Source organism: Dichotomopilus funicola, assembly GCF_033296635.1.
Source record: "Dichotomopilus funicola strain CBS 141.50 unplaced genomic scaffold C8A04scaffold_27, whole genome shotgun sequence".
NCBI classification, from domain to species: domain Eukaryota; kingdom Fungi; phylum Ascomycota; class Sordariomycetes; order Sordariales; family Chaetomiaceae; genus Dichotomopilus; species Dichotomopilus funicola.
Window position 1 is genome coordinate 1 of NW_026944048.1, and position 26,562 is coordinate 26,562.

The window sequence follows — 26,562 nt, forward strand, 5'->3', positions numbered from 1 at the left end:
AATCAAAATTTATTAAGATTTGATCGAATGTTAATGGATTAGACTTGAGCTATCTTAGTGTGTCGCCCTTTTTGGCCACAGCGAGCCTAGATATCCGTACTCGTCTCATCCCGCCCCAAAAAGATCTTATGCACCCGCTTACTAACAGCCTGTCCAACGGTTCGATCACTAAGCTCCCCGTCCTTGTTAATACTCCTCCGGACCTTCTCCAGCCGCAACGGCCCGCCCTCCTCCAGCCCCCTCACAAGCGCCGATACCGACTCAAACTCGGCCGCGATGCCGTATGCCGTGGGCGCCGTGACCCGCCCAATCTCCTGCAAGATGCGTACATACGTGTCGTGCGTGCCGTCGCCCGTTTTCACCTGGCCCGTCTCCATGCAGAAACCGGCGTCGTTGGCGGCCTCGCGCTGGCGCCGGTAGGGCACCGTGCTGATATGCTGCGTGAAGACGGCGATCCAGCGGGCTGTCTCGAGGGGGATGCTGGTGTGGTGGATGAGCACGCCGTGGAGGACTTGGAGCTGGAGGAGGGAGGTCTCGATGGTCTCTTCGTCGATGTAGGTTTGTGGGGTCGCGGCGGCCTTGCGCTTCCGCTGAGGTTGGGAGCTGGGCGGTGGTTGTTGCTGTTGTTGCTGTTGTTGATCGTTGCCCTCGTCCAAAGGTTCTAAGCCGCTGCGTACAGCGCTCACGAATTGCCTGTTTCGAACATTGCGATTCTTGCGAAGCCAAATAGTTAACCCTTCAATGAGGTAAATGATGTTGTCCTTGGGACAGAGGCGTTTTATCCGCGAAACATGAGACTCAAGACTGACATCCTCTTCGCCTAGAACCAAGTCGACGAATTGGGAGGCCGGGATGACCACCATAGCGTAGTTTTCTCGCTCGATGCGTTCCATGATCGGTTCCCAATGCCCCAAGTCTTCATTGTACCGGGAAGAGACCTTGCGACGCCATTGGACTATGTTGTCTACCGGGCTTTGCCAAGTAGTCGAGTGGACGTCAAGGTCTCGAAGTAGGGTGCCTGCTTGGAGCTTGACACTCTCATCAAGGGTAATGGGGAGGTCGACAATCATTTCCGGTGTCGACACCTTTTTGTCAGTCCGTATCTTGTTTACCTCGGCCAAAGCAGCCGCCTTGGCCTTTTCTTGGGCTTTCTCCTCCTTAGCTCGCTGCTTTTCCAACTTCTTGCGTTCTTTCTCGGCCTCTCGTGCGGCCGCCTTCTCCTCCTTTTCCTTGGCTCTCTCCTTGGTAGTCTTCTTCGGCTCATCAGAGTCCGCCTTTGCCTTAGTGGGCTTTGGTTTCCGCTGAACTTTGGGGGCGGTAGGTGCCGTAGGTGGTTTCGGCACGATACCGAACTTCTCCTTGGACGCAAGCAACACATCGAGGTCGGGAAACTCGTCGTCAGAGGAGTGCTGAGCGACGCTGTCACGGTCCGACTCATCTAATGCAATCACTTCCGACACAGTCTTTCGGAACGGCCGTGATGGGATCCTGACCGGCTCCTCGGTTGTGGACGGGAGAGGTGCCGAGCTCGAGATGGGGTCCCATGTTGCTGTAGACGGCCCGGGCCGCGTTGAGGTTACGACCCGCACAGGAGAACTGGTGGCGAAGACATCGATATCATCCGCGAGAACGGGCGGGATGCCCTTGTTCTTCGCGGGAACGTTGCCCAGGGGCGGAACAGGAGAAGCCGCGAAGGTGTCGTCTTGCAGTGAACTCGACGGCACCGCCACGGGATCATTGTGCGACCCTGGTGCGATCCGCTTGGTGGCGAACGGTGATAAGCTCCTCAATGGATCGTCGTTCCGCCAGTTGCGCCGTCGTTGCGGCCGCGTAGTGTCGATGAGAGAGACCGCTGTCTGATCTGAACACCCGGGCCCGGATGTCCGAAGCGGCGTTGATGTGGTAGATTGCAGCGGCGCAGCGGCATTTGGGCTGCTCACGACGCCAATGAGGTCCAAGCACTGTCTCTTTGCACTCGGCTCGCCGATCGAGACGCCATCCTTAGAATGGCTGTTCCCTAGCGAGATGGGGTTGTCGTCCGACAGTAACCAAATTTCATCTGCACTGGTCAGGAGAGCTTGGGGTTGACGTTGAGCAACGCCAGTTAGACCCGGGGGAGCGGTCCCTGTAAGTCTGCCGGGGGAAGGGAGGGGTGGGAAGAGGTCATCGGAGTCCAAGATATCGAGTCGTGTGCTTTGGAGCGGCGCCGGAAGGGGTTGTGGTTGTGCTGCTCGTGCAGGCGGTGGTGAGCCCGCGTCGGAGCTTGAGAGAAGTGAAATCACTTCCGTCGGCATGTTGTGTCGCGCAGAGCATGGGCAGCCGGGTGTGTCGATGCAAAACCCCGGCTTCTGCAGCAACAAGACGCGACAGTAACCCCTGGGAGAAAAGACGCGGCTCATGGAACGCGCGAACCGAACACCGTCTCACGTGATGGCAATTACAAACTCAAGGTGGATACCGTGCGCGCCACAGTGCTCCGGATCAAACATCTGGTCTCACTTTCCACCAACGGGCATCCCTGAAGAAAACAACTCCTCGTCCAGAATACTGGATACGGCGACTTTCCCGGCTTCAACTTCGCTTCCTCGATTGCTTCCGCATCTTGTTTGGTGTCTCGGAGTTCCTGCACGTGGGAGCGACCCGGCGAACTGCCGTCGCTTCGACCGTTTGTCCAACCGACCCTTCCGGCCGCTCTCGCCGGGTAGATCGCCAGGCGTGATATCTCGGTCTGGCTTAGCGTGTGCGCACGGTCGAGGGATTCCACCGCGGAACCCCGTTTGGGAAGCTCAGGCCACACGTCCGGCCTGGTTTGGGCCAGGGGCGTTTGCAAGAACAACCTTTGTGGGAGGGGCCGGGGTTTGTCAGCGCGAAAGCGAAAGTTCTCAACGGCTTCGGCTCCATCCGAGGTCTTGACAAACAGGGACCGGCGATTCTAACCCGGGAGGGGTTTCTGGGTCACATATCCAACACGGGCGTGATGATTAGTTATGGAATTATATGCGTTTCAAGAGCCGCCCACCCAAGGGGCAGCCGCCATGCCTTGTCCAACATCCAATGCCCGGCAAACGCTGGGATGAGGAGCCCCTCGCCTCGGGTCAAGGCGTGCAGCTCCATTATGCAACAAGGTCCCAGCAACCCAGCCATCGGGCCTATCATGCCTCAGTCACTTCAGGGGGGTTTGCCGGCTCCCCAACTTTGCAACGGTGGTCGAGCACGACGGGAAGGACGGGTTACATTTGGCCGGCCCCGCGATCCCTCAGAGGACCGAGCTGGATGGTGATCCTCCGAGACGACGAAATCAGTTGTCAGTCACCTTCATGATCAAGTGAACGAGATGGATGATATCCTTGGCGAGGAGGACCGAGATGTACGCGTACACCAGTCGCACAGAACAGGACGGTGAAACAAAATCCGAGCGAGTTCCCAGTCTGTCGGTCGCCAATCGGTGTCTTAAGCATGTGATCTTGGCGTAACGGTGATGGATGGGACTTCGCCTGATCCCATCCGGGGTCCCGTGGCTTGCTGGGAAAGTTGCAAGAATCCAGAAAAGTCACCAACGATGCTCCAAAAAAAAAACCGTGGCTCCGTCGACGCAAGCCACATGCCCCTGTTTTCGATACCAACTTCCACCTCTTCCCTCTAGCTGGCCCGTGCTTCTTCATTCACCAGGCCAGGTGCAAGGGCCACAAAGTGAGCGGCAGTCCCCCACTCGTCGCATCGCTTGGACGAACCGAACCCCAGACCCGCATGCAGGGCCCACCAGCGCCCCTCCAGAACGCGGTGCTTGTTTGCAGAAGAGCTCTTCCAGCCACTGAACGCTCTCGCATGCACACCACCTTCCAATCGCAACAGGAGCCGATGAGCCAACTGCGAGCAGTTCCTCCTTGCCCTTGCATTTCTTTTTTTTGATTCTTTTTCTTCGCTTGCAGAACTTTCCAGGTTGTCAGACACGCCAGAACCAGTCCCGTTCGCTCAAAGAAAGGGTCCCAAGACTCCAGGACCGCTCCGACCACGCCGACCCAGCCCATTGGCGACAACCGATTGGCACCAGCCGGGCCTGAGCGGGACCCCGGACCAGCTTGGAGCTGCACTTTTTCCTTCGGAACCTGACCGAGCCTTCCAGTGTCTCGCCCCGTTCGCCCACACCAACCTAACACACATTCTCGTGGGTTGTTGCTGCAGGGCAGGTGTGAGGTGGTGGTGCTGCAACGCCGAGCCCCCGACAAGGCCCAGGGTTCACAATCGGCACCTTTTAGCGCAACTCCAGGGGGAGCGCGTTTGTAATTTGCACCACCCTGGTCGGTGCAATCAAATAAACAAGGGGAGGGAGAGCGCCCCAAACGGGCCCCAGACCAGCGACGGCCTTCCATTTCCCCCAAAAAAATAATTACCCGCGCTCGACCAGAAAAACGACAATCTTGGGGAAGAGAGCTTGTGACGCTCCGATGCGCCCACGCATAAACCGATTTTGCGGGGTTTCTTGGTGCTGAATTCCCATCTGGCCGTCCAAGCGTCCGTCCAGTCTTTTTGGCCCTCGATCTTTGATACCCGACCTGTGTGAGCCAACGCGGTTCGTCCCGTCGAGTCGCGCCTGTTCCACGGGTTTTCACTGTGCCGCAAAAGCGAAGAACACACCACACACAACCCGGCGCACATTAAATCATCGGCACGGAACCGGCGGGAAAAAAGCGACCTGACCAGTCCCACTGCACCGGCTCAACTCGACCGAGTCGCGGACGCAGCCCCTTTTTTTACCAAGAAACGCAAAAAAGGGGTGTAGTACAACCACGTACGAATACGTACAACCGCAACCGCCGCCGCCAAACATGGCTTCACCACCAGCATCACCCGGCATGATGTCTCCGCGGCCGATGAGCGCAATCGTTCGCCCGGGGAGGAGCAACAGCCGGTTGAGCATGCAGAGTAGAACCGGCGGAGGAGGAAGCAGGGCTTCGGACGAGGACACAAAGACGGCCGTCAGAGTCGGTGAGTACTCGCCTTACACCCTGCCATGATCTAGGCCTCAAACCCCACGGGACGAGACTCGGGCCTCGTACATGTAGTTGTCGACGCTCAACGCATGCTACTTTCTCAGAGAACTATTTTTTTCTAACTTGTAACCTCTTTTTCTTTCTTTCCCCGGCTTATAGCGGTTCGCGTTCGCCCACCCTTGCAGCCGACCGATCCCGGCTACGAGCTTATACCCCAGCGCTTCCAGCGCTCAATGGTTCAGGTCCAGTCACCGACAAGCCTGGCCATCGACTCCCCCCAAGGACGCAAGCTATTTGTGTTCGACCGGGTGTTCACCCCCGACGTAGACCAGGCCGGAGTGTGGGAGTATCTGGAAGAGTGCATCACCGCCTTTACGCAAGGCTACAATGTCTCGCTCCTCGCGTACGGCCAATCCGGCGCCGGCAAGTCGTACACGATGGGAACATCGGGTCCGGCTGAGCAGGAAGACTCTGATGCCATGGGTAAGTGATTGCAGCAGGTTGTGCTGCTCCGTCCTTCGCCATGCACTGGGGGCTAACCACAGAACCATTTCTAGGCGTCGTTCCGCGGGCTGCAACGGCGCTGTTTGAGCACCTCCAAGGACCTAAGAAGAACCCTAACAGGAATTCCATGTCACAGCTGCGGACTCCTGCCCGCTACTCGGCGCAGGCCGCAAACTTACCGCAAGGAGAGAAGAATTGGACGCTGCGAGCGTCGTACGTGGAGATTTATAACGAGCAGCTGAGAGACCTACTATTACCGGACAACACCCCGCCATACGAGCGGACCAACGTTACGATCCGCGAGGATGTCAAGGGAAATATCATCCTCACCGGCCTGCGCCAAGTCGAGGTCAACTCGGTGGAGGACCTGCTGAACGTCCTGAACCAAGGGTCCACACTCCGCCAGACCGATGCGACGGCGATCAACGCACGGTCGTCCCGTTCCCACGCCGTCTTCAGCTTAAACCTAGTGCAAAAGAAGACCAGGTTGCAGTCCACCCCGGCGGCGGACAAGCGGTTGTCGATGCCGCTGGAGGCGCTGACAGGGGGCGGTGCGGAAACGCTCGTGACGACGGACAGCAAGATGCACTTTGTGGATCTAGCTGGCAGTGAACGTCTCAAGAATACGGGCGCGCAAGGCGAACGGGCCAAGGAAGGGATATCGATCAACGGCGGTCTCGCGGCGCTGGGCAAAGTTATCTCGCAACTGTCGTCCCGGCAAGCGGGCGCGCACGTGTCGTACCGCGACTCCAAGCTGACACGGCTGCTCCAGGACTCACTGGGGGGTAATGCCATCACGTACATGATTGCGTGCGTGACTCCAGCGGAGTTCCACCTCAGCGAGACGCTAAATACGGTGCAATATGCGCAGAGGGCCCGAGCGATCCAGAGCAAGCCGCGGATCCAACAGGTTGAGGAAGGCGACAAGCAGGCGCTCATTGACCGTCTCAAGGCCGAGGTTGCGTTCCTGCGCGAGCAAATCCGAAGTGCAGAACGAGGTGGGGGCGAGCGCCGGGTCCTAGCCCCCGGCGAGCGGTCCGAGCGGCAAAACGAGCGGGAGGTCGAGCTCCAAAACCGGCTGCTGGACGCCGAAGAAAATTACAAGGCGCTCGGGGAGCGGCACGCAAAGCTGATCTCAGAGATGGCCAAGGCGCGCGACAACGAGGCGGCCGAGAAGGACCAGCTGAGGGCCGACGACAACACCACCGAAGACATCGCGACGGAGCGCCTGAATCGCTCCAACAGCTTTGCGCAGGCCGTCGAACAGGTTGTGCTCGAGTACGAGAAGACGATCCAATCGCTAGAGCACTCCCTCGCCAGCACGCGGGCGACCCTAGCGATTACGGAAGGGTCGCTGCTAGAGAAGGAGACGCGTTGCGCCTACACCGACACCATCAACAACCAGCTGCAGTCGCGGCTGCAGAAGCTAATGGACCGCGAGGCGAGTACCGAGAACTACCTGCACGACCTGGAGACCAAGCTGGACGGCCACACGTCCGGTGAGGAGAAAAATGCGACCATCATCATGGAGCTCCGCAAGGAGATCACGCGTGTGCGCGAGAACGAGGCGACGTGCGAGGACTACATCTCGACGCTTGAGGAGCGCCTCGCTGAGGCCGACCAGGACGCCGAGTTGATGCAGCGCGAGATCGACCGCCTGGAGCAGGTGGTCGAGCGCCAGCGCAGCCTCGGCAAGCTGGACTCGCTGCTGCACGAGCTCGATAACATCCAGCAGGACCCTCCCGCGCCGGAACCCGAGAACACGATGATGGCCAATGGCGCGGGCCACCGTCGCACCGCGAGCCGCAGCATCGCCGAGCACTCGCGCAGCCAGAGCCACGTCAGCCGACACAGCCAGGTGGAGGAGACGATCCCGGAAACTGGAGAGGAGGAAGAAGACGAGGCGGCGGAGAAGCCGGCCGAGGAGCTAAAGCCGATTGCGGAGGGTGTTGCTGCCGATGCTTCTGCTGCCATGACTACCCCGACGAGGCCCACACATGCGCACGCGGGCGACAACGACGCCGAGGACGAGCCCGAGTACGCGGCCAGCCCTGCACAGTCCAAGTTTGTTGCGGACAAGCTCGACACGGTCACGCAGGAACTCCTGGGCCTGCGTGTGGAGCATGAGTCGACGCTTAACGAGTACGACCTTCTGCAGGCCAAGTACGAGGAGGCCCTCCGCGCGCTCGCCGAGTTGCAGGACGTGGTCGATGAGTCGCGACACCCGCCGCAGCGCCCGCGCGATTCGATGCTCTCGGTCGCGTCGCCGATGCACACCCGGCCGCACTCCTTCCTGTCGGACGCCAGAACCAACGACACCAAGGGTGGACACACATCGCTCAAGTCGCTGTCGTCGGAGCTGTCGTCGGCCGTTGAGTCCCCCATCACGGCCGTGGACGATTCCGATGCGGATACCACAGTGCCCAGGGCTGGTGGTGTTGATCACGACGACGACCAGAACCACTCCGGGCTAGCCCCCGCCGACCAGATCAAGTCGGAAGGCCTATCGTCCGAGATCGAACGGCTCCGGTCGCTGGCATCCGAGCGGGAGTTCGCCGAGCGGGAACTAGCTGAGCGATATGCCCAGCTGGAGAACCAGCACCAGCACACCCTGGACATGGTCGAGGAGCTCAAGACGGAGGTGGCCAAGGCCCAGGCCCAGGCGGCCAACATCGAGGCGTCGTCCCCCAAGGGCAACACACCCGTGATCCGCCGCAAGTCGAGCCAGAATGTCATGATCATCGACCGCGCGCACCGCTCATTCGCCTCGCTACGTAACATCGCAGCCGAGAACTTCGAGCAACAGCCGGACGTCATGCAGAACTTCGACCTCAACCTTAACGCTGCCATGCACGAACTCCACTCACGCTCAGAGCGCATCCAGGAGCTCGAGGCCGATGTCGCGACCGCCAAGAAAGAGATGGAGATGAAGATGACCATTATCTCGGGTCTCACCCGCGAACGGTCCAGTCTGAAGGCGACTTCACCCATGGATATGGCCATGGTGTCGACTCTCCGCGACCAGCTCGGCCAGAGCGAGATGCGCATCCGCGATATGCAGGAGGCGCATGCCGCGCGGGAGAAGCATCTGGAGACGCAGTTGGAGGAACTCCAGAAGTCGCTCAAGGAGGCTAACTTCGCATCGGAGAAGGCTACGGCGGCGGCGAAGGCGGCTGTCGAGGCCCAGGGGTCGGCGAAGGCTGTGGTGGCTGATGCTGCGGCGGACAAGCCGGAGCCTGCCTCTGTCGAGGATCGTGGGCTGCTGGCTGAGGATGCTACTGAGGCGGCTACCGAGGTACCCGCTGCGGTGTCTACGGAGACGCACGAGTCGCTCAAGGGAGCCACTGCCGCGGCGGACGAAGCCGCGCAAGCTGCCAAGGCGGCCGCGGCAGAAGCGGCTGCTCAGCTGGCGCTGCGCGAGAAGAAGATCACCGAGCTGCAGTCGGAGCTGTCCACCTGGGAAGAGCGGCACAGCAACGCGCTGCAGAGCATGCGTGACTCGGAAGTCCAAATGGCGAGGACCATTGGGGAGCTCGAGGCCAAGGTCGCGTCCGTCACGGAGCAGCTTGCCGACGCGGAACACAAGACGCCCGTGGTGGATGAAGCAGCGGACGACGCTGCTAAGGAGGCTGCTAAGGAGGCTGATGAGAAGCAGAAGAAGCTGGTTGACTTCCTGAGGAGCGAGATCGACGAGTACAAAAGTATCATCAACAGCACTCAGAGTCAGGTAACTGAGGCGGAGCAGCAGCATCTGGCCACCAAGAAGCTTCTGGACCTAGCCAGCCAGGACCGCGACACGGCCAGCGGCGAGCTCGCAACGCACAAGGAGCTGGTCACCAGCCTCGAGGCCCAGATCGCCGACCACGAGCAGGCCATCAAGACGCACCAGGACAACCTGAGCGAGCTGGAGACCAAGCACGCCCGGGACATCGAGGAAGTGACCTCGTCCTCAAAGCAGGACGTCGAGGCGCAGCTGGCGACTCTCAAGTCGGAACACGCCGGCCGCGTTAGCCAGCTCGAGGGCGATCTCACCGAGGCGCGCGAGGACCTCATGAAGGTCGCCACGCAAGTCGCTTTTGCCCTTGGCCTGGACGTCAGCCTCGAGAAGATCTCGGAGCGCGTCGAGGAGCTCGTCTCGTACCAAAAGGCCGTCACGCAAGAGCAGGAAAAGCGCGCGGAGCTCGAGAACCACGTTGTCGAACTGTCCAACATCAACGACACCGTCATGCGCGACCTGGAAGCCGTGCGCGCGAGCCTCAACGAGGTGCTCGAGGCCACTACCACCGAGAATGCCAGGGCATCGACGGCGCCAGCCACTACAGCCACAACGACGAACCGCTCCTCTACCTCCCACCCCGTGCAGGAACAGGTCGCCCTGGTCAAGCAGAAGGTGGTCGATCTCGAGAGCAAGAACAAGAAGAACTCGCGGCTGGTCGAGGAACTCGAGGACCAACTGCAAAACAACTACGACCAGGTGCAGATGGCCAGCAACCGCCTGTCGACCCTGCAGATGGAGCGCAACGCCCAGCTGGAGGAGGCCAATGCCGCCAAGATCAAGCTGCAGGGCGAGCTCGATGCGATCCGGGAAGAGTACAATGCTCTTCAGGTACGTTCTTTTCTTTTGGTGTTTTATCGCTTTCCAGTCCCGTCTGTTACGCACCTACTAACACACACACCAGGTCAAGTTCGACGGCATCCGCTCCGTCGAGAGCCCGCAGCGCTCCAACTCGCTCACCGGCCAAGTCCGCAAGAGCTCCTCCGTCGCCTCTCTCCCCTCGCCCCCACCCGCCATCCCCCTTCCCCCCTTACCCAACGGTCCCTCCTCCGGCGCCAACCCCGGCACAACCTCCCCGACCCCGCGCCCACCCAGCAAAGACATCGGCGGCGCGGCCGCCGCCTCGGCCGGCATCATGCAAATCCAAGAAGACCAAGAAGCACGCATCCGGCTCATCGAAAAACACCTCCGCGCCGAGAAGCAACTCACCCAGACCCTCGAAGAAGCCCTCACCGACCTGGAGCAGCAGCAAAAGGCGATCCAGTCGGACTGCGACGCGTGGCGGCGCCGTGCAGGCGAGCTGGAGTCGGAGCTCAAGGAGCTGCGCGACAAGCCGCAGGAAGAAAACCGGTACAGCATGCAGCAGGTCGAGGAGGAGAGGCGCAAGCGGCGGGATGCTGAGATTGCGCGTGCGCACCTGGAGGAACGCATGAATACCATTGCGAAGAAGAAGAAGAAGGGGAGTCTGAACTGCTTTTAGGAGGGCGGTTGGCGCTGGGTTGCTGTCGTGGGCTTGTTCGTGCTGGTGGCGGCTCTTGTGGGGGTTGTTATGGTGGATGTTGGTGGTGGGGTGAGCTTTGGGGGCGTCGATGATCTTCGCGAGCTACATCATCAGTCTCAGCAGGAGCTTCCGCATCAGCATGAGCATGAGCTTCAGGATCAGGATGGGGATCAGCATGAGCATCAGCCGTGGTGGTCATGGTTATCGTTGTGGCAACGGTGGTTATATGACAACGGGCTCCTTCTCTGGCGACAGTGGGTGAATGGATGGATGATGGGCGGTTAATTTTTTGACCTCTTTATTCCTTATTCGAATGGATGACACAGGAGGAAAAAAGGATCAGCAACAAACCACCAAAAAAAAAGGACGCCCTCAAAGGAAACTCAAAACGTAAAGGTAATGACAACACACACAAACACACACAAACACACACCGGGGGACGATAGGGACACACACACACAGTACCGACGCAGAGATATGAGATGGGGAAAGCGAGGGAGCAGGCATGACGACTTTTTTCTTCTTCTCATGGTGGGAAATGAGCCCCTTTTTATGGACGGATGGATGGATGGACGCTAGTTAATGGCGGATGAAAGGAAGGACGGGGTGGCGACGGTGACGGTGATGCTCGGGAGGTCCTCTCCTTTTTTTGGGCTCGCGACTTGATGTTGGTTATCGACTGTTGGCTATTGTAGGCAGCCAGAGAAGAGGCGAGTTCTGTTCTTGGGCGGATGGGCTTGACGGAGATTATGAACTTTTTCTGTTGTATATTTTTTTCTTGTTTCTTGCTTTCTTTTGTCTGGTTGTTGTTTTTGTTTACCTATTGTTGTTGTTTCTTCTTTTTTTGATTCCCCATTACGTTCTTGATTCCCCTCACAACTTAGTTGTGGTATGGTTGATACGACATTATTGATTCTTATTCTCCCCTGACTCTTGGGTTTTGACTTGTGCTGTGTGAGAAATCGAGGTGATGGCAGCGGTGAGATGGTGGTGAGGTTAGGTAGGTTTATTGAATGATGGCCGAGGTCTTATTTCTTGACGACGAGTGGCCTGTTTTGGAATATCTCTCAAATCTTTCGTCTTTTCTTCAAATACCGCTTCTCCTTTTTAACTTAAGAATAATGCAAATTGGAGTCCATAAAGTCTACCCGTGATTCCCCCTCAGTCCCAGATGGGGTCGGCAATCGGTTTCCTCAGAACCACATAACTAGCAGAGCGGCACTACACAGGATACACAGTAAGTGGTCTTGAGCCCGGCCAAACGACAGAAAGGCGGATGCCCGAATCGAGATGGAACGGACGGAGATCGCTCCCCAAAATGTGCGGTTCCCCATCAAAATGCCTGAGACAAACTAGACAAACTTCCATTCAAGACACAGGCGAGGGATAAGGGATAGGTCTAACGTTAACGTTAACTAGTGTGAGGCCGATGCTCCCAATGCTCCCAAAACGGGATAGTTCCTACCCGTCGTTATCCGCCGTCCCCAACCATCGCTGAGGTTGCGAGTGTGTGTGCCCAGCCCTACAGTATGAAAGACGTGAGACCCGGGCCAACGGCAGTCCTAGGCATACCACCTTTTCACGTATGGGTGGGCTCGGGGTTGTCGTGGTTCGGAATGCAGAAGGCGGGCCTCCCCCATAGTTGCAAGGATAGGGGCATGCTCGGTCTTGCGGGAGCGGGATCGCTTCTGGTTCCCCAACTTGGGACCTCGGATCTCTGACCCCACCACAGAACTGCAACAAGGGAACTCAAACGATCAAACGGAGCAACCCGTGTTCGTTGTTCCTTGACCGCAGTTGGTTTCTCTGATGTTGTTCACAGTTACCAAGAGGCATAGCCGGGCTAACCCGAGTAACCCTAGCCTCCCCAAGATCATCGACGCGAAGTGCGGCCGGGACAGGTACGAAGATGCTTTCGGTTAAGTGGCAGTTTGTCGTGTCTCTCTTGAAGGAGAGCGTCCCAATCAGAGCACCTCGAGGGGTTCTGGATGTGGTCCGTGGGTGAACTCGACGATCAATGCGGGGCTGGTGTCGAGACACCAATCCTTTGTCCACGCCGAGCCTAAGCAAGCATCACGCCCCAGACGCCTCCCCCATTACCCCAGCTTGTCATCGGCAGTGATATTGGCCGGAAGGTTTCAGGATCCCAAGAGACTCGGACTGGTCTCTCGCCGTGGAAAGAAATGATTGAAGAATTCGTTGAGTGTTGGGGAGGCTTTTTTATGTTTCCTCGTTTCTTTCGCTGTATTGGTACCACATCGAAGATCGTTCCGCTCGGTTCCTGGAACCCCACCGCGCGAGACCCTGGACGTTCGTTCAGCACTGCATCTGCATGTTGGGTCAACTTGCCCCTGGCTGAGTGCAATGTTACCCGCTTTCCTGTCTTTGCAGGAAGCATCCCGACCTGCAGGTCAAATGTAGTACTCACCAAGGCTTGGATTGGGATGAGGACGAGAACACCGGGTTTTCAACGACCTCGAAGGTCCTCCCTCGTGATCGATTTCCATGCTGCCCACCATCAAGCTCGATGGGATCGCAGGCGCCAAACTAATGAACCTGTCACTAACCGGACGCCCAGGCGGGCGCCCGCCCGAGGACCCGCAAAGCACGAGAGGCAGGAAGGCGGGGATCTCTTACATACACTAGTCGAGGTGGGGTTTGTAGTTTGATTTGACCCGAGAGGCACCCTGCTAGTCGCTGAGCGGCTCCTGATAATAAACCCGTTCCTTTTTGCCGCAGAAAAAGATGGTACTGGTGGGCTTATTCTCTGCCACGAAGGAATGCGAACTGTAAAAAGGGTGTGCAGACTTTTGACTCGCTAAATCTCGGGTTATGCCTGCCGATATGGATATTGCGAAGCAAGAGACCCCGAAGTTCATCGCGCTTTCCCTGGATAGTTTGTTGGGGTGTTCCAGAAAACGTGGATCCCATGGTCGGGGAAAATTCGTTCGTTCGGCCGTGTGGAACATTGAAGGGCAGAAATCTTCCCTCCTTTTGGACTTCCGCCGGGTTCAAAGAGACCATGAGAGATTCTTCATGTTACCTTCGCTCGACGGTTACACTTTGTTGAACTCAAGGGTGCAGAAAGCTGCACGCACTACATACTTACGGCCCATTCCGTTGCAACCTTGATTGGCAGGCTTGCTTCGAGCCGCCACATTTCGAGATGGCCTCTGAAACAGGTAAACTTGATTGCTTCTCAGACCATTGAAGCAGTTGGTGTCCTGACCGGACTTGTCGATCACGCACAGCAACCCCAATGCGGAGAACTGGAACGCCACAATAGCAATTTACTCGGTCCCGCGCGGCTCAAGACCGCCATCATCGGGATATCCCACGAAGGTAGCAACACCAAGGCAACTACGGCTTCAGACAGGACTCCCACCAAGTCAAATTTATCAGAAGAAGCTTTATTCGCGCACATGCCCAGGCTCGTCTAAGCATCGGCCCCATTCCGGCTACACGGGGCCCGTAATAATGGGATTGCGACATTGGAGCCGCGCTGGTGGAGGGGACCTCGTCGGACGGAGGGAAACCCACCAAGCGCTGAGGCTGGGCTCGTCCACCCCACCGCCGGGCCGGAGCTTCCCCCAGAGGGCCGCCTCCACGTTGGAGCGGGCACTCGCGGTACGTTGGCCAGGTACTGCTACCGGGACAATTGACAGTGACACGGGCGGAAGGTGTCCACAGGCTCTGGGCTGCATCCCCATCCATGCAGACTTGCCCAGCCAGGCGGGTAACGATCCGCTGGTGCGATCGCCGCGGGGTGCGATACATAAGAATGCCCTCCCCCTCTCACTTGTCCGTCGCTAGCTTTGCTTGAAGAGTTCAACTTCTTGGATACCCTTCCCCCCCTTTCCCTAGTTTTATTTTCTGGATATACTCGCACTCTTGTTTCTGCGCTCTCGCGACCACGCGCACATCTCGAACGCGCTACCCCGCAGTCTTCGATAACGGCTGTTGCGACCCCGCTACCCCTCCATCGCCGACTTAAGCATGGCTGCAGACAACACCAAGGCCCGCGTGGTCGTCGAGGCCCACGAGGTCGACACTTTCCGTAAGCTTGAAATCACACCTCAGCCAAAATTTGCGCGGCTCGGTCCCAGCTGCGACGATTAGATTTATGGCGTAGCGGGGATGGGATGGCTAACGTGACACTTTTCTTCCAGACCCCCCTCAGAAAATGCTCGACAGTACGTTGTAACCTTGTTGCACGCGCCAAGAAAGATGCGCGGCGCGGCGCACTGCGGCCTAGCGGGGCATCTGGACGAAGGGAAGAAAAGGGGAAATACCAGACAGACAGGCTAACCGGGTCGCGGCAGAACACCCGAGCAAACCTCATCTTAGCGGTACGCACAACACAATCCCTGACTGGACCCGCCGCTCGGGAACAAGGAACTTCCCCCCTGCGCGGAACATGGAATGCTAACGACGACATAGGTCTTGAGGAATACCAGAAACTCTACAAGGAGTCCATCACACAGCCCACCCAGTTCTGGGGGAGACTGGCCCGCGAGCTCCTTACCTGGCACAAGGATTTCCAGACGGTGAGCAGCGGCTCGCTGACCAACGGAGATGTCGCCTGGTTCCTCGAGGGCGAGATCAACGCCTCTTATAATTGTATCGATCGTCATGCCTTCAAGGACCCTAACCGCGTTGCCATCATCTACGAGGCCGACGAGCCCAGCGACGGCCGTAATGTAACCTACGGCGAGCTCCTGCGCGATGTCTCGCGCGTCGCGTACGTCCTCAAGAGCCTAGGCGTGGGCAAGGGCGACACCGTGGCCATCTATCTCCCGATGGTTCCCGAGGCGCTTGTCGCCATCCTTGCTTGCGCCAGAATTGGCGCGGTCCATTCGGTCGTTTTCGCCGGCTTCTCTGCCGACTCGCTGCGCGATCGTGTTATCGACGGCCGGTCCAAGGTCGTCATCACGTCCGATGAGGGCAAGCGTGGTGGGAAGCTGATCGGCACCAAAAAGATAGTGGACGATGCGCTGAGGCAGTGCCCGGATGTCACGGGCGTGCTTGTCTTCAAGCGTACCGGTGCCGACATCCCCATGACCAAGGGTCGCGACGTCTGGTGGCACGAGGAGGTCGAGAAGTGGCCTGCGTACATTGCCCCCGAGCGCATGAATGCGGAAGACCCCCTCTTCCTCCTGTACACGTCCGGCTCGACCGGCAAGCCTAAGGGGATGATGCACACCACCGGTGGGTACCTTCTCGGTGCCGCGGCCACGGCCAAGTACGTTTTTGATATCCACGACGGTGACCGGTTCTTCTGCGGCGGTGATGTCGGCTGGATTACCGGGCACACATACGTCGTCTACGCGCCGTTGCTGCTAGGCGTGTCGACCGTCGTCTTCGAAGGCACCCCGGCGTATCCCAACTTCTCGCGCTACTGGGACATCATCGAGAACCACAAGGTCACGCAGTTCTATGTTGCTCCTACTGCGCTCCGCCTGCTCAAGCGCGCGGGTGACCAGCACGTGCGCAACCAAATGAAGCACCTCCGTGTCCTTGGCTCCGTCGGCGAGCCCATTGCCGCTGAGGTCTGGAAGTGGTACTTTGAGGTTGTCGGCAAGGAGGAGTCTCAGATTGTGGACGTGAGTGTTCCTGTCTTTCTTGTCTCAAGTCTGCTGTTTCATAATCGGAAATCAGGTGCTGACACAGATGTAGACGTACTGGCAAACCGAGACCGGCTCCCACGTCATCACCCCTCTCGCCGGTGTGACCCCGACAAAGCCAGGGTCTGCGTCTCTCCCCTTCTTCGGCATTGAGCCCGCGATCGTCGACCCCGTCTCGGGTGAGGAGATCCACGGCAACGATGTCGAGGGTGTGTTGGCTTTCAAGCAACCATGGCCCAGCATGGCCCGGACTGTCTGGGGTGCCCACAAGCGCTACATGGACACGTACCTCAACGTCTACAAGGGCCACTACGTGAGTTTCCCCCATGTTCTAATGACGGTATGAAATCTGAGGGCCGCGTAATTAAGACTGACGCCACATTCAGTTCACCGGCGACGGTGCGGGCCGTGATCACGAGGGCTTTTACTGGATTCGGGGCCGTGTCGATGACGTCGTCAACGTTAGTGGCCACCGTCTCTCAACGGCCGAGATCGAGGCCGCGCTTATCGAGCATGCGGCCATTGCGGAGGCCGCGGTGGTCGGCGTGGCCGACGAGCTCACGGGCCAGGCCGTCAACGCGTTTGTCGCGATCAAGGACGGCAACGACCCGTCGGACGCCCTGCGCAAGGAGTTCATCCTACAGGTCCGCCGCAGCATTGGGCCTTTCGCGGCGCCCAAGGCGGTGTTTATTGTGCCTGACCTGCCCAAGACTCGCAGTGGCAAGATCATGCGCCGGATTCTGAGGAAGATTCTGGCGGGTGAGGAAGATCAGCTTGGTGATATCACGACGGTGAGTGAACATATCCTTACAAAGCAGTCCCTCCTTCAAGTTTTCCCGTACTAACGTAGATTGCTTCTTTAGCTCTCCGACCCGTCTGTCGTCGAGAAGATCATCGCCGCTGTTCACGAGGCCAAGAAGAAGTAAAGAACCAAAATGACAAAAAAAAAGAATGAAAAAGGGGGGGAATGTCGCACGTGTATTTTGACCAGCTTTGGATTACTCCGGGGAACGTACACGGGTCGGGATTATACCACTTGTGCAGCTGAGCGTATTCTTTTTCCATCAGCTTCCTTGTAAGGTATCTATCTAGCTTAGCTTCTGCCTTGCCTTTGAATAACAAGCGTTTTTGGAATTCGAATCCTGTTTTTTGTATGTTGGGTTTGTGTGGAAGACGGTGTCGTGTTGTGTCAGGGGGTAGGAAACCCTTCTACCGGGCTTTGGAGCTTGTGTGACCGTGACACAGCTGGCTGCATCCCGTTTTTTAAGCCTGCTCGGCCAGTTTTTGTTTCGCTCACCGCCGGCCAAACTGGACGACGAAGTTCTGCGGCTTTGAATGGCCCATTTGCGAGGCCAGCCAACTTTAGTCACCCAGCAGTCTGGTCAGGTTCTTTCTCGGAAAACCATCATGGTTATCGAGATCCACGAATGAACCGAGAGGCCTTGATCTTGACAGGGGGCACACACAGCCCATTCGTAAATATGAAGATTACATTGTACGTCTTTTGCCTAGTTTGGGCAAACAGAAACATACCACATTACACTACCTCCGTACGAAGTACACAGCTTGGAATACATACCAATCGTCCAGTCAGGCTAGGGAAAGGCAGTCCGTCCGCGGGCTGGGAAAGAGGCCTCCAATTTATATCCGCCAAACTCCGACCACCTCTCTCAGCCTCTGTATGTAGTGTATGTAGGTCTTGTCTCAGATGCACACCCACCCATCCCATTTTTTCCTTTTCTCGGGCCTCAAGAAGGGGTGTGGAGAAGGGACGCGTCAACAGGTTTGTTGTTCCCAGTTATCCGTTGTTGCGGCGGCTTATGGTTTGCTGACTGACGACGGGATTGTCCGAATTTGTGTGCTTGGCGGTTGGGTTTGAGGTGGGTGTACGGATATGGGGAGTGTATGTGTGCGTGTGCCTGTGTTGGGCCGAGTGCTTCATGTATGTACTTACCCGTGGAATCTTGGGAGAGGGGAAGATGTGATGAATTTTGGTGGTGATGGTTGGGGGCGGTTTTGCTTTTGGATTTTCTTCCCTTTTTTTTCTAGTTATTTCATTCTTACTTTCGTTTGATATCCCTCGTAAAACGGCCCTCCAATCGTATTATTATTAATTCCTCTGCTTCTAGAAGGCACGGCTTTATGTGGCGGGGTGTTTAGCGGCAATAAGAAACCAGATGGCGGGAGTTGTGTTGGCTGCGGTTGTTGAGAGGAAGGCGGCGTAGACAGTGCGAAGTCGGGTTGCAATTGACCCCAAGCATGAGGGGGCACAGAACGATGAGCTCGAGACGACCAAACAACTTGATGGGTATTCGTAACGTTGTCTGTACTGCCCATGCTGTTATCCGCCTGATAGATCCTCGATATTTTCCCTCATGCCCACCGGAGCGAAATGCATCAGATACACACTGCCAAAGTCGTTTCGAAACAGGCAACAACAATTGTAAAAAATCACACCACAAAGCGCAGCGCCGTGTCCCGGCTTGTCGGCTGCGCTAAATTTATCATCCTGCTGTGACTCCTCCAGAGCGGCTCCGCCCAACCTGGTTTAGCGCTCGCATGCTGGTGTCGGGAATTATTCCCATGCACGCCATACAAAGTCCGGATGCCCGGATTGGCACTGTGCTTGTTGACGATGTGATGAGAGAAACAGGATGACGGTAGTTAGTTATGTCTCAAGATCGAATGGGCGTGACACCGGTGGAATTATTTATCGGATTTTACGGCGCTACATGGCACATTACGCGATGCCAACGTGGCCCAGAATGGGAGTGCTTTTCTCCGGCGGCTGGGCGGTTTGGAGTGGTCTTCTGAAACCTCCAAAACTCAGACGAGCAGTCGGGACGGCTCGGCGGGTCGGGGACAGGGCTGGCCTAGCCTGGGCGGGCTGTCGTGTGTTGTGTGGGGTTATTGTATGAACACTCATGTGTAAAGAGACGAAGCAAATGCGTTAACTGACAACAAGCTTCGAATTAGACTCAGAGAATAGATTCATGACTGCCTTTTACGACAATGAAGAGGATCTTTCGATCAACCTCTTCGCTGGTACGGTAAGCTGACCGGCAAGCCGGCATGGAAAATGGGAGTTGCGCATTGGAGCGCCCTGCCGTTCCCGATGCCCCTTGGACGGTCGGTTGTCGCCCGCGGGGCAGCAAAGCCCCTGGGCATCCAACCAACGTCGCTCGCACAGTGTCCGGGACCTACCCTTGGCGTCCCGCTCCTGTCTCCCGCTGCACCAGGGCACCACCGCCGAGACAGCACCTAACAAGCAGCAACCTTCTTGGCCTGCTTGGACCGCCACATTCACTGAGCAGAACATGCTGCACTGCCACCATTTCCCTCGCATTTCCTGTCTCTCTCTTCTGCCGACGAGTTGCCTGCTTTCATGAGCCCTTCTTTCTTTTTGACTGATCTCCCTTCGTTTTCCCGTGACGGTAGCCCTACAAACCAAACCGATCATTCAACCGGTTGTTGCGAGAGGATCCACGAGATCTCCTAGCCTGAATTCGGTTTCGAGACTTAAAGGAAGAAACCACTATCACGCCCACCTTACGCTTGCGACGAGCATTTTTGTTACACCTTTTATTTATAATAGTCTCTTTTCCTTAACCTAGCGATTGGGGATGCGAAGCGAGGCGCTCCAGTTGTAGAATATGATTTTTAGCAAGGCCTTCGCGGCCGTGGTGACAGCTGCTGGCTTGCTTGTACAAGATGCGATAGGTATGTCCTTGCGTCTCCAAGGTGTTGTTGCTCGACCGGGAGACTCACAAACACCCCCCGACATGTAGCACACTCGGTCAAGCGAAACCCGCTCTCCTCTATTGCGCGGATCGAAGACGCTGTAATACAAACACCTTCCCACCGAGTACACGCACACTCGTCCTTCGACGTCTCCTTCGTGATCTCGACGACCCAGCAAAAGATCCGTTTGGCGCTTGAACCGAACCACGACATCCTCGGCCCTGATGCCACGATACACTACCTAGCCGCCGACGGCTCTGTTCGGGAATCCAAACCGATCGACCGGCGCGGACACCGGATATTCAAGGGCGAGAGCTTTGTGCGGCGGGAGGGCGAGTCGGGCTGGACGCATGTAGGATGGAGCCGCATCAACGTGCACCGCGACGGCGACCACCCTGTTTTCGACGGCGTGTTTACGATTAACGGAAACCATCACCATGTCCAGACGACAACGGCATACCGTCGGAGCTCGCTCAGTGGAGACCCAGACCTTGACGATGTCTTTAGCGACGATGACAACGACGACGAGTACATGGTTCTCTGGCGGGACACCGATGTGTCTTCCGGTCATCCTGACTTGAAGCGCGACCTCGGCGAAAGGGCTGCGACGTGCGGTTCAGACACCCTAGAGCACAACCGGTTCGAGAATAATATCGTCTACCGCAGCTTTGAAGGGGCCGCCGCCCCGGACACTTCGTCTTGGCAGATCAGCCCGAGGGCTCTATTTGGACGCCAGGTCGACACGGTCCCAGGTAGCAACGGGGCCGGCGTGAACCTGCAAAATTCGATCGGCTCGACCGCCGGCTGCCCGACCACCCGCAAGGTGGCCCTCGTCGGCATTGCGACAGACTGCGAATACACCAATGCCATGGGGACCACCGACGATGCGGTAACGAAAAACGTGCTCCAGGTGATCAACGCGGCTTCGCAGCTGTACGAGAGCACGTTCAACATCTCGCTTGCCCTGGCGAACCTCACCATCAGCGAGCCGGACTGCCCGAGCACCCCTCCGGCCGGCGCGCAGTGGAACCGACCCTGCACAGACAGCGCGACGGTCGACACGCGGCTCAGCCTGTTCTCGGAATGGCGCGGACAGTGGAAGGATGGCAACGCGTTCTGGACGCTGCTGTCCATGTGCGGCACCGGGTCGACGGTTGGTCTGGCTTGGCTCGGCGCGGTCTGTCAGGAAGGGGCTTCGACTAGAGGCAACGAGACCAGTGCGTCCGCGAACGTGGTCGTCCATACCCCGACCGAGTGGCTGGTGTTTGCCCACGAGACGGGCCACACATTCGGCGCGGTGCACGACTGCGAGGCAGGGACCTGCACCGACGGCAGTGTCGACAAGCAGGAGTGCTGCCCTCTGAGCACCGGCACCTGCGACGCCAAAGCCCAGTTCATCATGAACCCGTCGACGGGCAACGGCATCACCAGCTTCTCCCCCTGCAGCATCGGCAACATCTGCAGCTTCCTAGGCCGGACCCCCAACAAGTTCGCCTGCCTGTCCAGCAACAGCGGCGTGACCACTTTCACGGGCGCCCAGTGCGGCAACGGCATCGTCGAACACGGCGAGGACTGCGACTGCGGCGGCGAAGCAGGCTGCGCCGGCAACGCGTGCTGTGACGCCAACACCTGCAAGTTCACCACAGGCAGCGTCTGCGACCCGACCAACCAAGAATGCTGTACCGACCAGTGCGGCTTCGCCACCAACGGCACCATCTGCCGCGCCAGCACGGGCGCCTGCGATCCGCAAGAAACCTGCTCCGGTGCCTCCGCCGGCTGCCCGGCCGACGTCACCGCCCCCGACGGCCAGTCCTGCGGCGACAACGGCCTGCAGTGCGCCTCGGGCCGCTGCACCTCCCGCGACCAACAGTGCTCCACCTTCATGGGCGCCGACACCACCTCCTCCTGCTCCTCCTCCGGCTGCGTCCTCTCCTGCCACTCCTCCAAACTCGGCCCCAACCAATGCTACAACCTAAACCAGTACTTCCTCGACGGCACCCCCTGCGAAGGCGGCGGCCGCTGCAGCAACGGTAACTGTGCGGGTACCTCCCTCGGCCAGCAAATCCTCGACTGGATCAACAACAACAAACAGATCTCCATCCCTGTCATCTGCATTGCCGGCGGCCTCGTCCTGCTCGTGATCCTCAGCTGTGTCTGGAGCTGCTTCTCGCGCTGTTGCCGCCGGAGCAAACCGGCTGCTGTCCCGCCAGGAGGTGCTTCCCGACGCAGCGGATGGGGTGGGGGTAACCCCTACTTCGGCGCCGCTGCGATTCCCCGTGGGGGTGGTGGCCGCGGTGGTGGTCCCGGACCGGGTCGTGGGTACGGGCCCGAGCGTGGCCGGGGTGGCGGTGCGTATTCGCCTGTGCCGGAACAGGAGATGGTTGGGGGTGCACCTCCGCCGTATCCGCCGGCACAGGGACAGGATGGGCGGTGGGAGCCGATGCGGACGAGGAGTTTTCGGTATGCGTGAGTGAGAGAGGAAGGTGGGGGTTGAACGAGGATTGTGAGATGTTCGATACCCTGTCTGTGGATTTCAAAGATGCTTGTGGCTGTTCTGCCACACGTTATTTGTATTAGCCGGCGGTTGGTTTGGATTTTTTTTCTGTGTATTTTTGTCTGCGTGCTGCCAGACCTGGAGAAATGGGAGCGGAAAGAAAAGACAGGTCGGATGAGAGAAAAGAATGGACGGATTGAGAGCCTGGAAGGGATGGATGGGTATAAAGAGGCGCGTATAAACATCCCCACAAATGGGCCTACACACATTTATTTGTGTGTCACGGCCCGGGGGGGGTTATGACTTGCATTGGCCGGCGTTATAGTCTCTATCTGTTTATATTTTTCCTTACAATGGAAGCAGCGGTTGGATATTTCGTTGGTCTTATTTCAGTGGGGTTGTTTATTGCTTGTGCACCGACGGAACCTGAATGATAGGATGGGAGAAGTTGGTTGGATACGGATATCTTATAGATGCCAACACAGCGCACTTTCTTCCCTACCAACTATCTATGAAAGGCCCCGTCAAATATGGTGCTACTTGTCTTTGCGTAATATGTTGTAACTAAGCAGAGCCCAAACGATCACTTAACTGTAGAGGTTGTTTCCAATTCCTGATATGTCGGCTAACACATCTTCCCATTCTCTCGGTCACAATTCTGACATTTGGCGCAAGAAGATCAACTTGCAGCGATTTTGGAAACTAGTGCGTGGTACGAACCAAAGGCAATGGCCGGGTAGAAGCACTTCACTCTAAAAAAGACCGGGTATGTCTGAGCACAGGAGTTCTAGCGGACAATACGACGGACACACCGCTGTCTAATGACACTTGTAGTCTCACCAAGGAGTATTCCGCTTTTAAATCATTACAATCCAGTTTCCTAATCATCGTGTTCACAATTCCTTGGCAGTATCAATCCCAAGCCCCGGTGCTGGCACCCATTTGCCCCCCATCCTCCATCTGCGACTCGCACTCCATTCTGGTACCGGCAGAAGCACCTGAACTGTCCGGAGTAAAGCCCCGATGACGACAACGGTTACGTGCCCAATATTTGGCGCTGGTCGAGTAAAAAACCGAGGTATTCGCGGCGGTTTGGTCGTGGGCGTTGACTTCCAGGTCCGAATGTTGGCCGTCCGAGTTAAATTTGCCCGGCTACAATCCCCACCAGACCGCGCATCCAGCTCATATACCATCCGCCGCGTGCCAACGCCGGGACCGGTCGTGCCCAGGATTAAGATGTCAGTGCTGAGAAATCTGCGAGGCTATCTCAATACTCGTCTGGATAGGTCCGGCTATCATGCGCTGGGTTCGTAAAGCGACCCTAGCGGCTATCTGAAAACTCGTCTGGATAGGCTCGCCTACCGTGCGCTGGGTTCGCAAAGCGACCCTAGCGGCGACCTTGTTGGTGAAGAGGACGGCTAGGAAGGTTGCACCAAAACACAAGGCGATACCAATGGCAAGACAAAGGAGTGGTGAGGCTGTAAAAACGAATAACGGCAGTGTGGCTCCCATTACTAGAGTGGAAAGGACGACATGTTGACCATGTCGTAGGGGAGAGGTATAAAGCCGTGTGAGCATTCGAAAAACCGCCCCCACGGCATCTTCAGGTTTGTTAGCGATTTTGACCCGTAAATAAGCTTAGAGGGGGGCCTTGGCTTGGGAAATCTGAACAGGGCGCGGAAAAGTAGCGCGCGAGGCTTTTTCCTCCTTTAAGCCAAAGCCGGAAAAGTGGGTGCTGGAAATGGGATTACCTAAGAGCCGGAGTAGAAACATAAGCATGGCGCTGTGCTAGGTTGTCCACTGATTTCGGATGCTAAGTAGTTCTTGTTTGCGGACTATGGCCTCCTCTTCGGTCGCCCGTAGGATGGTGATGATTGTCCCGATGGGATGGTGAAAGCGCTGAAGATCCCGTCGGTTGTGCTGCGTCATCCTCGTCGTAGCCGCAGAGCATCTTTGTGAAATGAAACCGCGCGGCAGCCATAGACTGGGGAAGGTATCAATACAAGGATTTGTTGGGCTCGGGAAGGCAGTACACTCACCTCCCCTGTCGACTCGGCATACATCCTAAGCAGTTCCGGGTTGTCGAGAAAGGCAATAGCCTTTTGACGCTTCTCCCGCTGGGCAAAGTCCTCCTTATGCACGCTGTTTGTCGTTAACGTAAGGAAGGTGTCAGCCAACCAGTACCCACTCATCCATCTCCGTCCCATACGCTAATGAATCTACGATACGGGATACTTTAGAACAGGGTCAACTCACCGACCACTGCCGAGTCGCAGCCGGGATTCCGCGCGCTCGTCGCGATCTGAATTATCAGCAGAACTGGTCGGGTCTTTCCCCCGTGCCTGGCGGTCTCGCATCTCTGCGGTGAAAGTTTCGTCCTGATAAAACGGCGGTACCAATGACCCGCTCGCCATGAACGACGATGGTTGACTGAACTGGCCTCGGCCTGCGGACGTCGACGGGTTTGGGGACCCAAATAATGGGCCTGAAGACGGAGTGCCTCCTGTGAACATCGACATTGTGGTGTACTAATCAAACCGTGGTCATTATTTAGGGCAAGGGCGATGGTAGATACTGAGGTATGAATCTGTAGCTATTGGAGGAAGGTTGATGTCGGGTGTGTCGCATCATTTAAAGGGAGGAGCGTCCCCGAATGGGAAATGTGGGGGGGCATTGCATGTCTGTGAGTTATGACCAAATACCCTAACCCTAGATCGAGACACCTGCTATGAGAGGAGGGCAAGAAGAATCTCAAAGTTAATACTCCGTAGTTGTTTATTCTTCAATGAACAAAAGCAAGGAACTTAATGACACGGGGAGAACCAAGTCCGCTGAGCGTTATCGGTGCCGCAATATCACTCAAAATTCCGGTCTGGCCTCCAGACTTGGATTCAACATAAGGAAAGTTTCTTGCCATGTCTTCAACACACTGTCCTATCGAATCAGTCAAATGAAACCTGGCCGCTTAATCAACGAAAAGTCCACAGGCGCGACTCTCTCCTTCCTCATCCGTATAATGGGCTCAGCTCTCCACAGCCAACGCCTTCACGCCCACCAGCTTCGCCCCTTTCCCCTTTCCCTCAGTCGTGACCACAAAGTACTCTACCCGAGTTCCGTCCCGCACGACACGGTACACTCGCACATCGTTTCCCTGGCCGGCCTCCCTCACCGCCTCTATCACCCCTCCATACTTCCCGTGGCTGTCCCAGTCATAAGGATCCAGGATTTGTACCTCGGCATTCTTGGGATCCCAGTGCTGGATCAAGTTGGCAAATTCCTCTATTTGTGCGTTGTTCGTCAGTTGCGGTACTAAAACATACGAACGAAAGACTGGAAAAAGGAGGAAAGGAATATGCATGCGCACCCTCATCAGGCAACCCCTCCCCCGCCTCATCCCACTGCAGCGCGACAGGGTCAAACGGTTCGTCCGCATCCGAGATATAGAAAGCGTCGCCCTTGTCAAGCGCCTCCAGGATCGGCGCCGGCACCGTCACACCCTGCTGCGTGGTCCGAAACTGGCCGGGTTTGTTCGAGGTGGCGCTCGAGCTTTGAGCCGCGCCTTGGGAGGGGTCCTCGTTCGCCTTCTCAAGAAAGGCTGCGTAGTCTTGGTCGGACGACATCTTGTTGTCGGAGGGCTGGTTTGTTCTGGGCACGGAAGAGGCCGCGAATGCCCGTCGGGAGAGGAGTGAAGCTTCCGCGGGGTTCGGTGCTGTTGTTGTTGCGCTAGCTGCCGCCCGAAAGATTCGAGGTTGGGAAAGTTGACGGGGGCGTTGAGACGTTGTACTGCAAAATCTGCAAACGGGTTGTTTTGGTGTGTAAAAGGGCACGGTTTTAAGCGTGAGTTTAGGTTGTCGAAGAAAAGACGACGGCGAAACACGGGCACCAAGAGTCACAACCATGATGGTCAGGAGGGGGTCACGAAGACACAGCCC

The 26,562-nt window shown here is 57.3% G+C and overlaps 6 protein-coding genes across 6 annotated transcripts; 3 read left to right on the forward strand and 3 right to left on the reverse strand.

The window, feature by feature from the left end:
- Window positions 1-86: 86 nt before the first annotated feature.
- C8A04DRAFT_36879 (ERCC4 domain-containing protein) lies at window positions 87-2,294 on the reverse strand (the record flags this gene model as incomplete). The annotated part of the gene is made up of 1 exon (XM_062783683.1): window positions 87-2,294. The coding sequence occupies one exon, from the start codon at window positions 2,292-2,294 to the stop codon at window positions 87-89; it is 2,208 nt and encodes a 735-aa protein (XP_062637409.1).
- Window positions 2,295-4,826: 2,532 nt separating this feature from the next.
- Window positions 4,827-10,750, forward strand: C8A04DRAFT_36880 (uncharacterized protein; the record flags this gene model as incomplete). Its single annotated transcript, XM_062783684.1, has 4 exons — window positions 4,827-4,986; window positions 5,151-5,474; window positions 5,549-10,101; window positions 10,175-10,750. The coding sequence occupies 4 exons, from the start codon at window positions 4,827-4,829 to the stop codon at window positions 10,748-10,750; spliced, it is 5,613 nt and encodes a 1,870-aa protein (XP_062637410.1).
- A 4,017-nt stretch (window positions 10,751-14,767) lies between these two features.
- On the forward strand, window positions 14,768-17,321 carry C8A04DRAFT_28154 (uncharacterized protein; the record flags this gene model as incomplete). Its single annotated transcript, XM_062780543.1, has 7 exons — window positions 14,768-14,828; window positions 14,941-14,964; window positions 15,094-15,120; window positions 15,212-16,374; window positions 16,448-16,708; window positions 16,782-17,186; window positions 17,259-17,321. The coding sequence occupies 7 exons, from the start codon at window positions 14,768-14,770 to the stop codon at window positions 17,319-17,321; spliced, it is 2,004 nt and encodes a 667-aa protein (XP_062637411.1).
- Window positions 17,322-20,048: 2,727 nt separating this feature from the next.
- On the forward strand, window positions 20,049-22,606 carry C8A04DRAFT_11792 (Metallo-peptidase family M12-domain-containing protein; the record flags this gene model as incomplete). Its single annotated transcript, XM_062777092.1, has 2 exons — window positions 20,049-20,115; window positions 20,184-22,606. 2 exons carry the CDS (start codon window positions 20,049-20,051, stop codon window positions 22,604-22,606), a joined length of 2,490 nt encoding a protein of 829 aa, XP_062637412.1.
- Window positions 22,607-24,443: 1,837 nt separating this feature from the next.
- Window positions 24,444-25,149, reverse strand: C8A04DRAFT_28156 (uncharacterized protein; the record flags this gene model as incomplete). The annotated part of the gene is made up of 3 exons (XM_062780544.1): window positions 24,444-24,614; window positions 24,670-24,772; window positions 24,887-25,149. The coding sequence occupies 3 exons, from the start codon at window positions 25,147-25,149 to the stop codon at window positions 24,444-24,446; spliced, it is 537 nt and encodes a 178-aa protein (XP_062637413.1).
- A 503-nt stretch (window positions 25,150-25,652) lies between these two features.
- Window positions 25,653-26,250, reverse strand: C8A04DRAFT_11762 (uncharacterized protein; the record flags this gene model as incomplete). Its single annotated transcript, XM_062777087.1, has 2 exons — window positions 25,653-25,909; window positions 25,995-26,250. The coding sequence occupies 2 exons, from the start codon at window positions 26,248-26,250 to the stop codon at window positions 25,653-25,655; spliced, it is 513 nt and encodes a 170-aa protein (XP_062637414.1).
- Window positions 26,251-26,562: the final 312 nt, after the last annotated feature.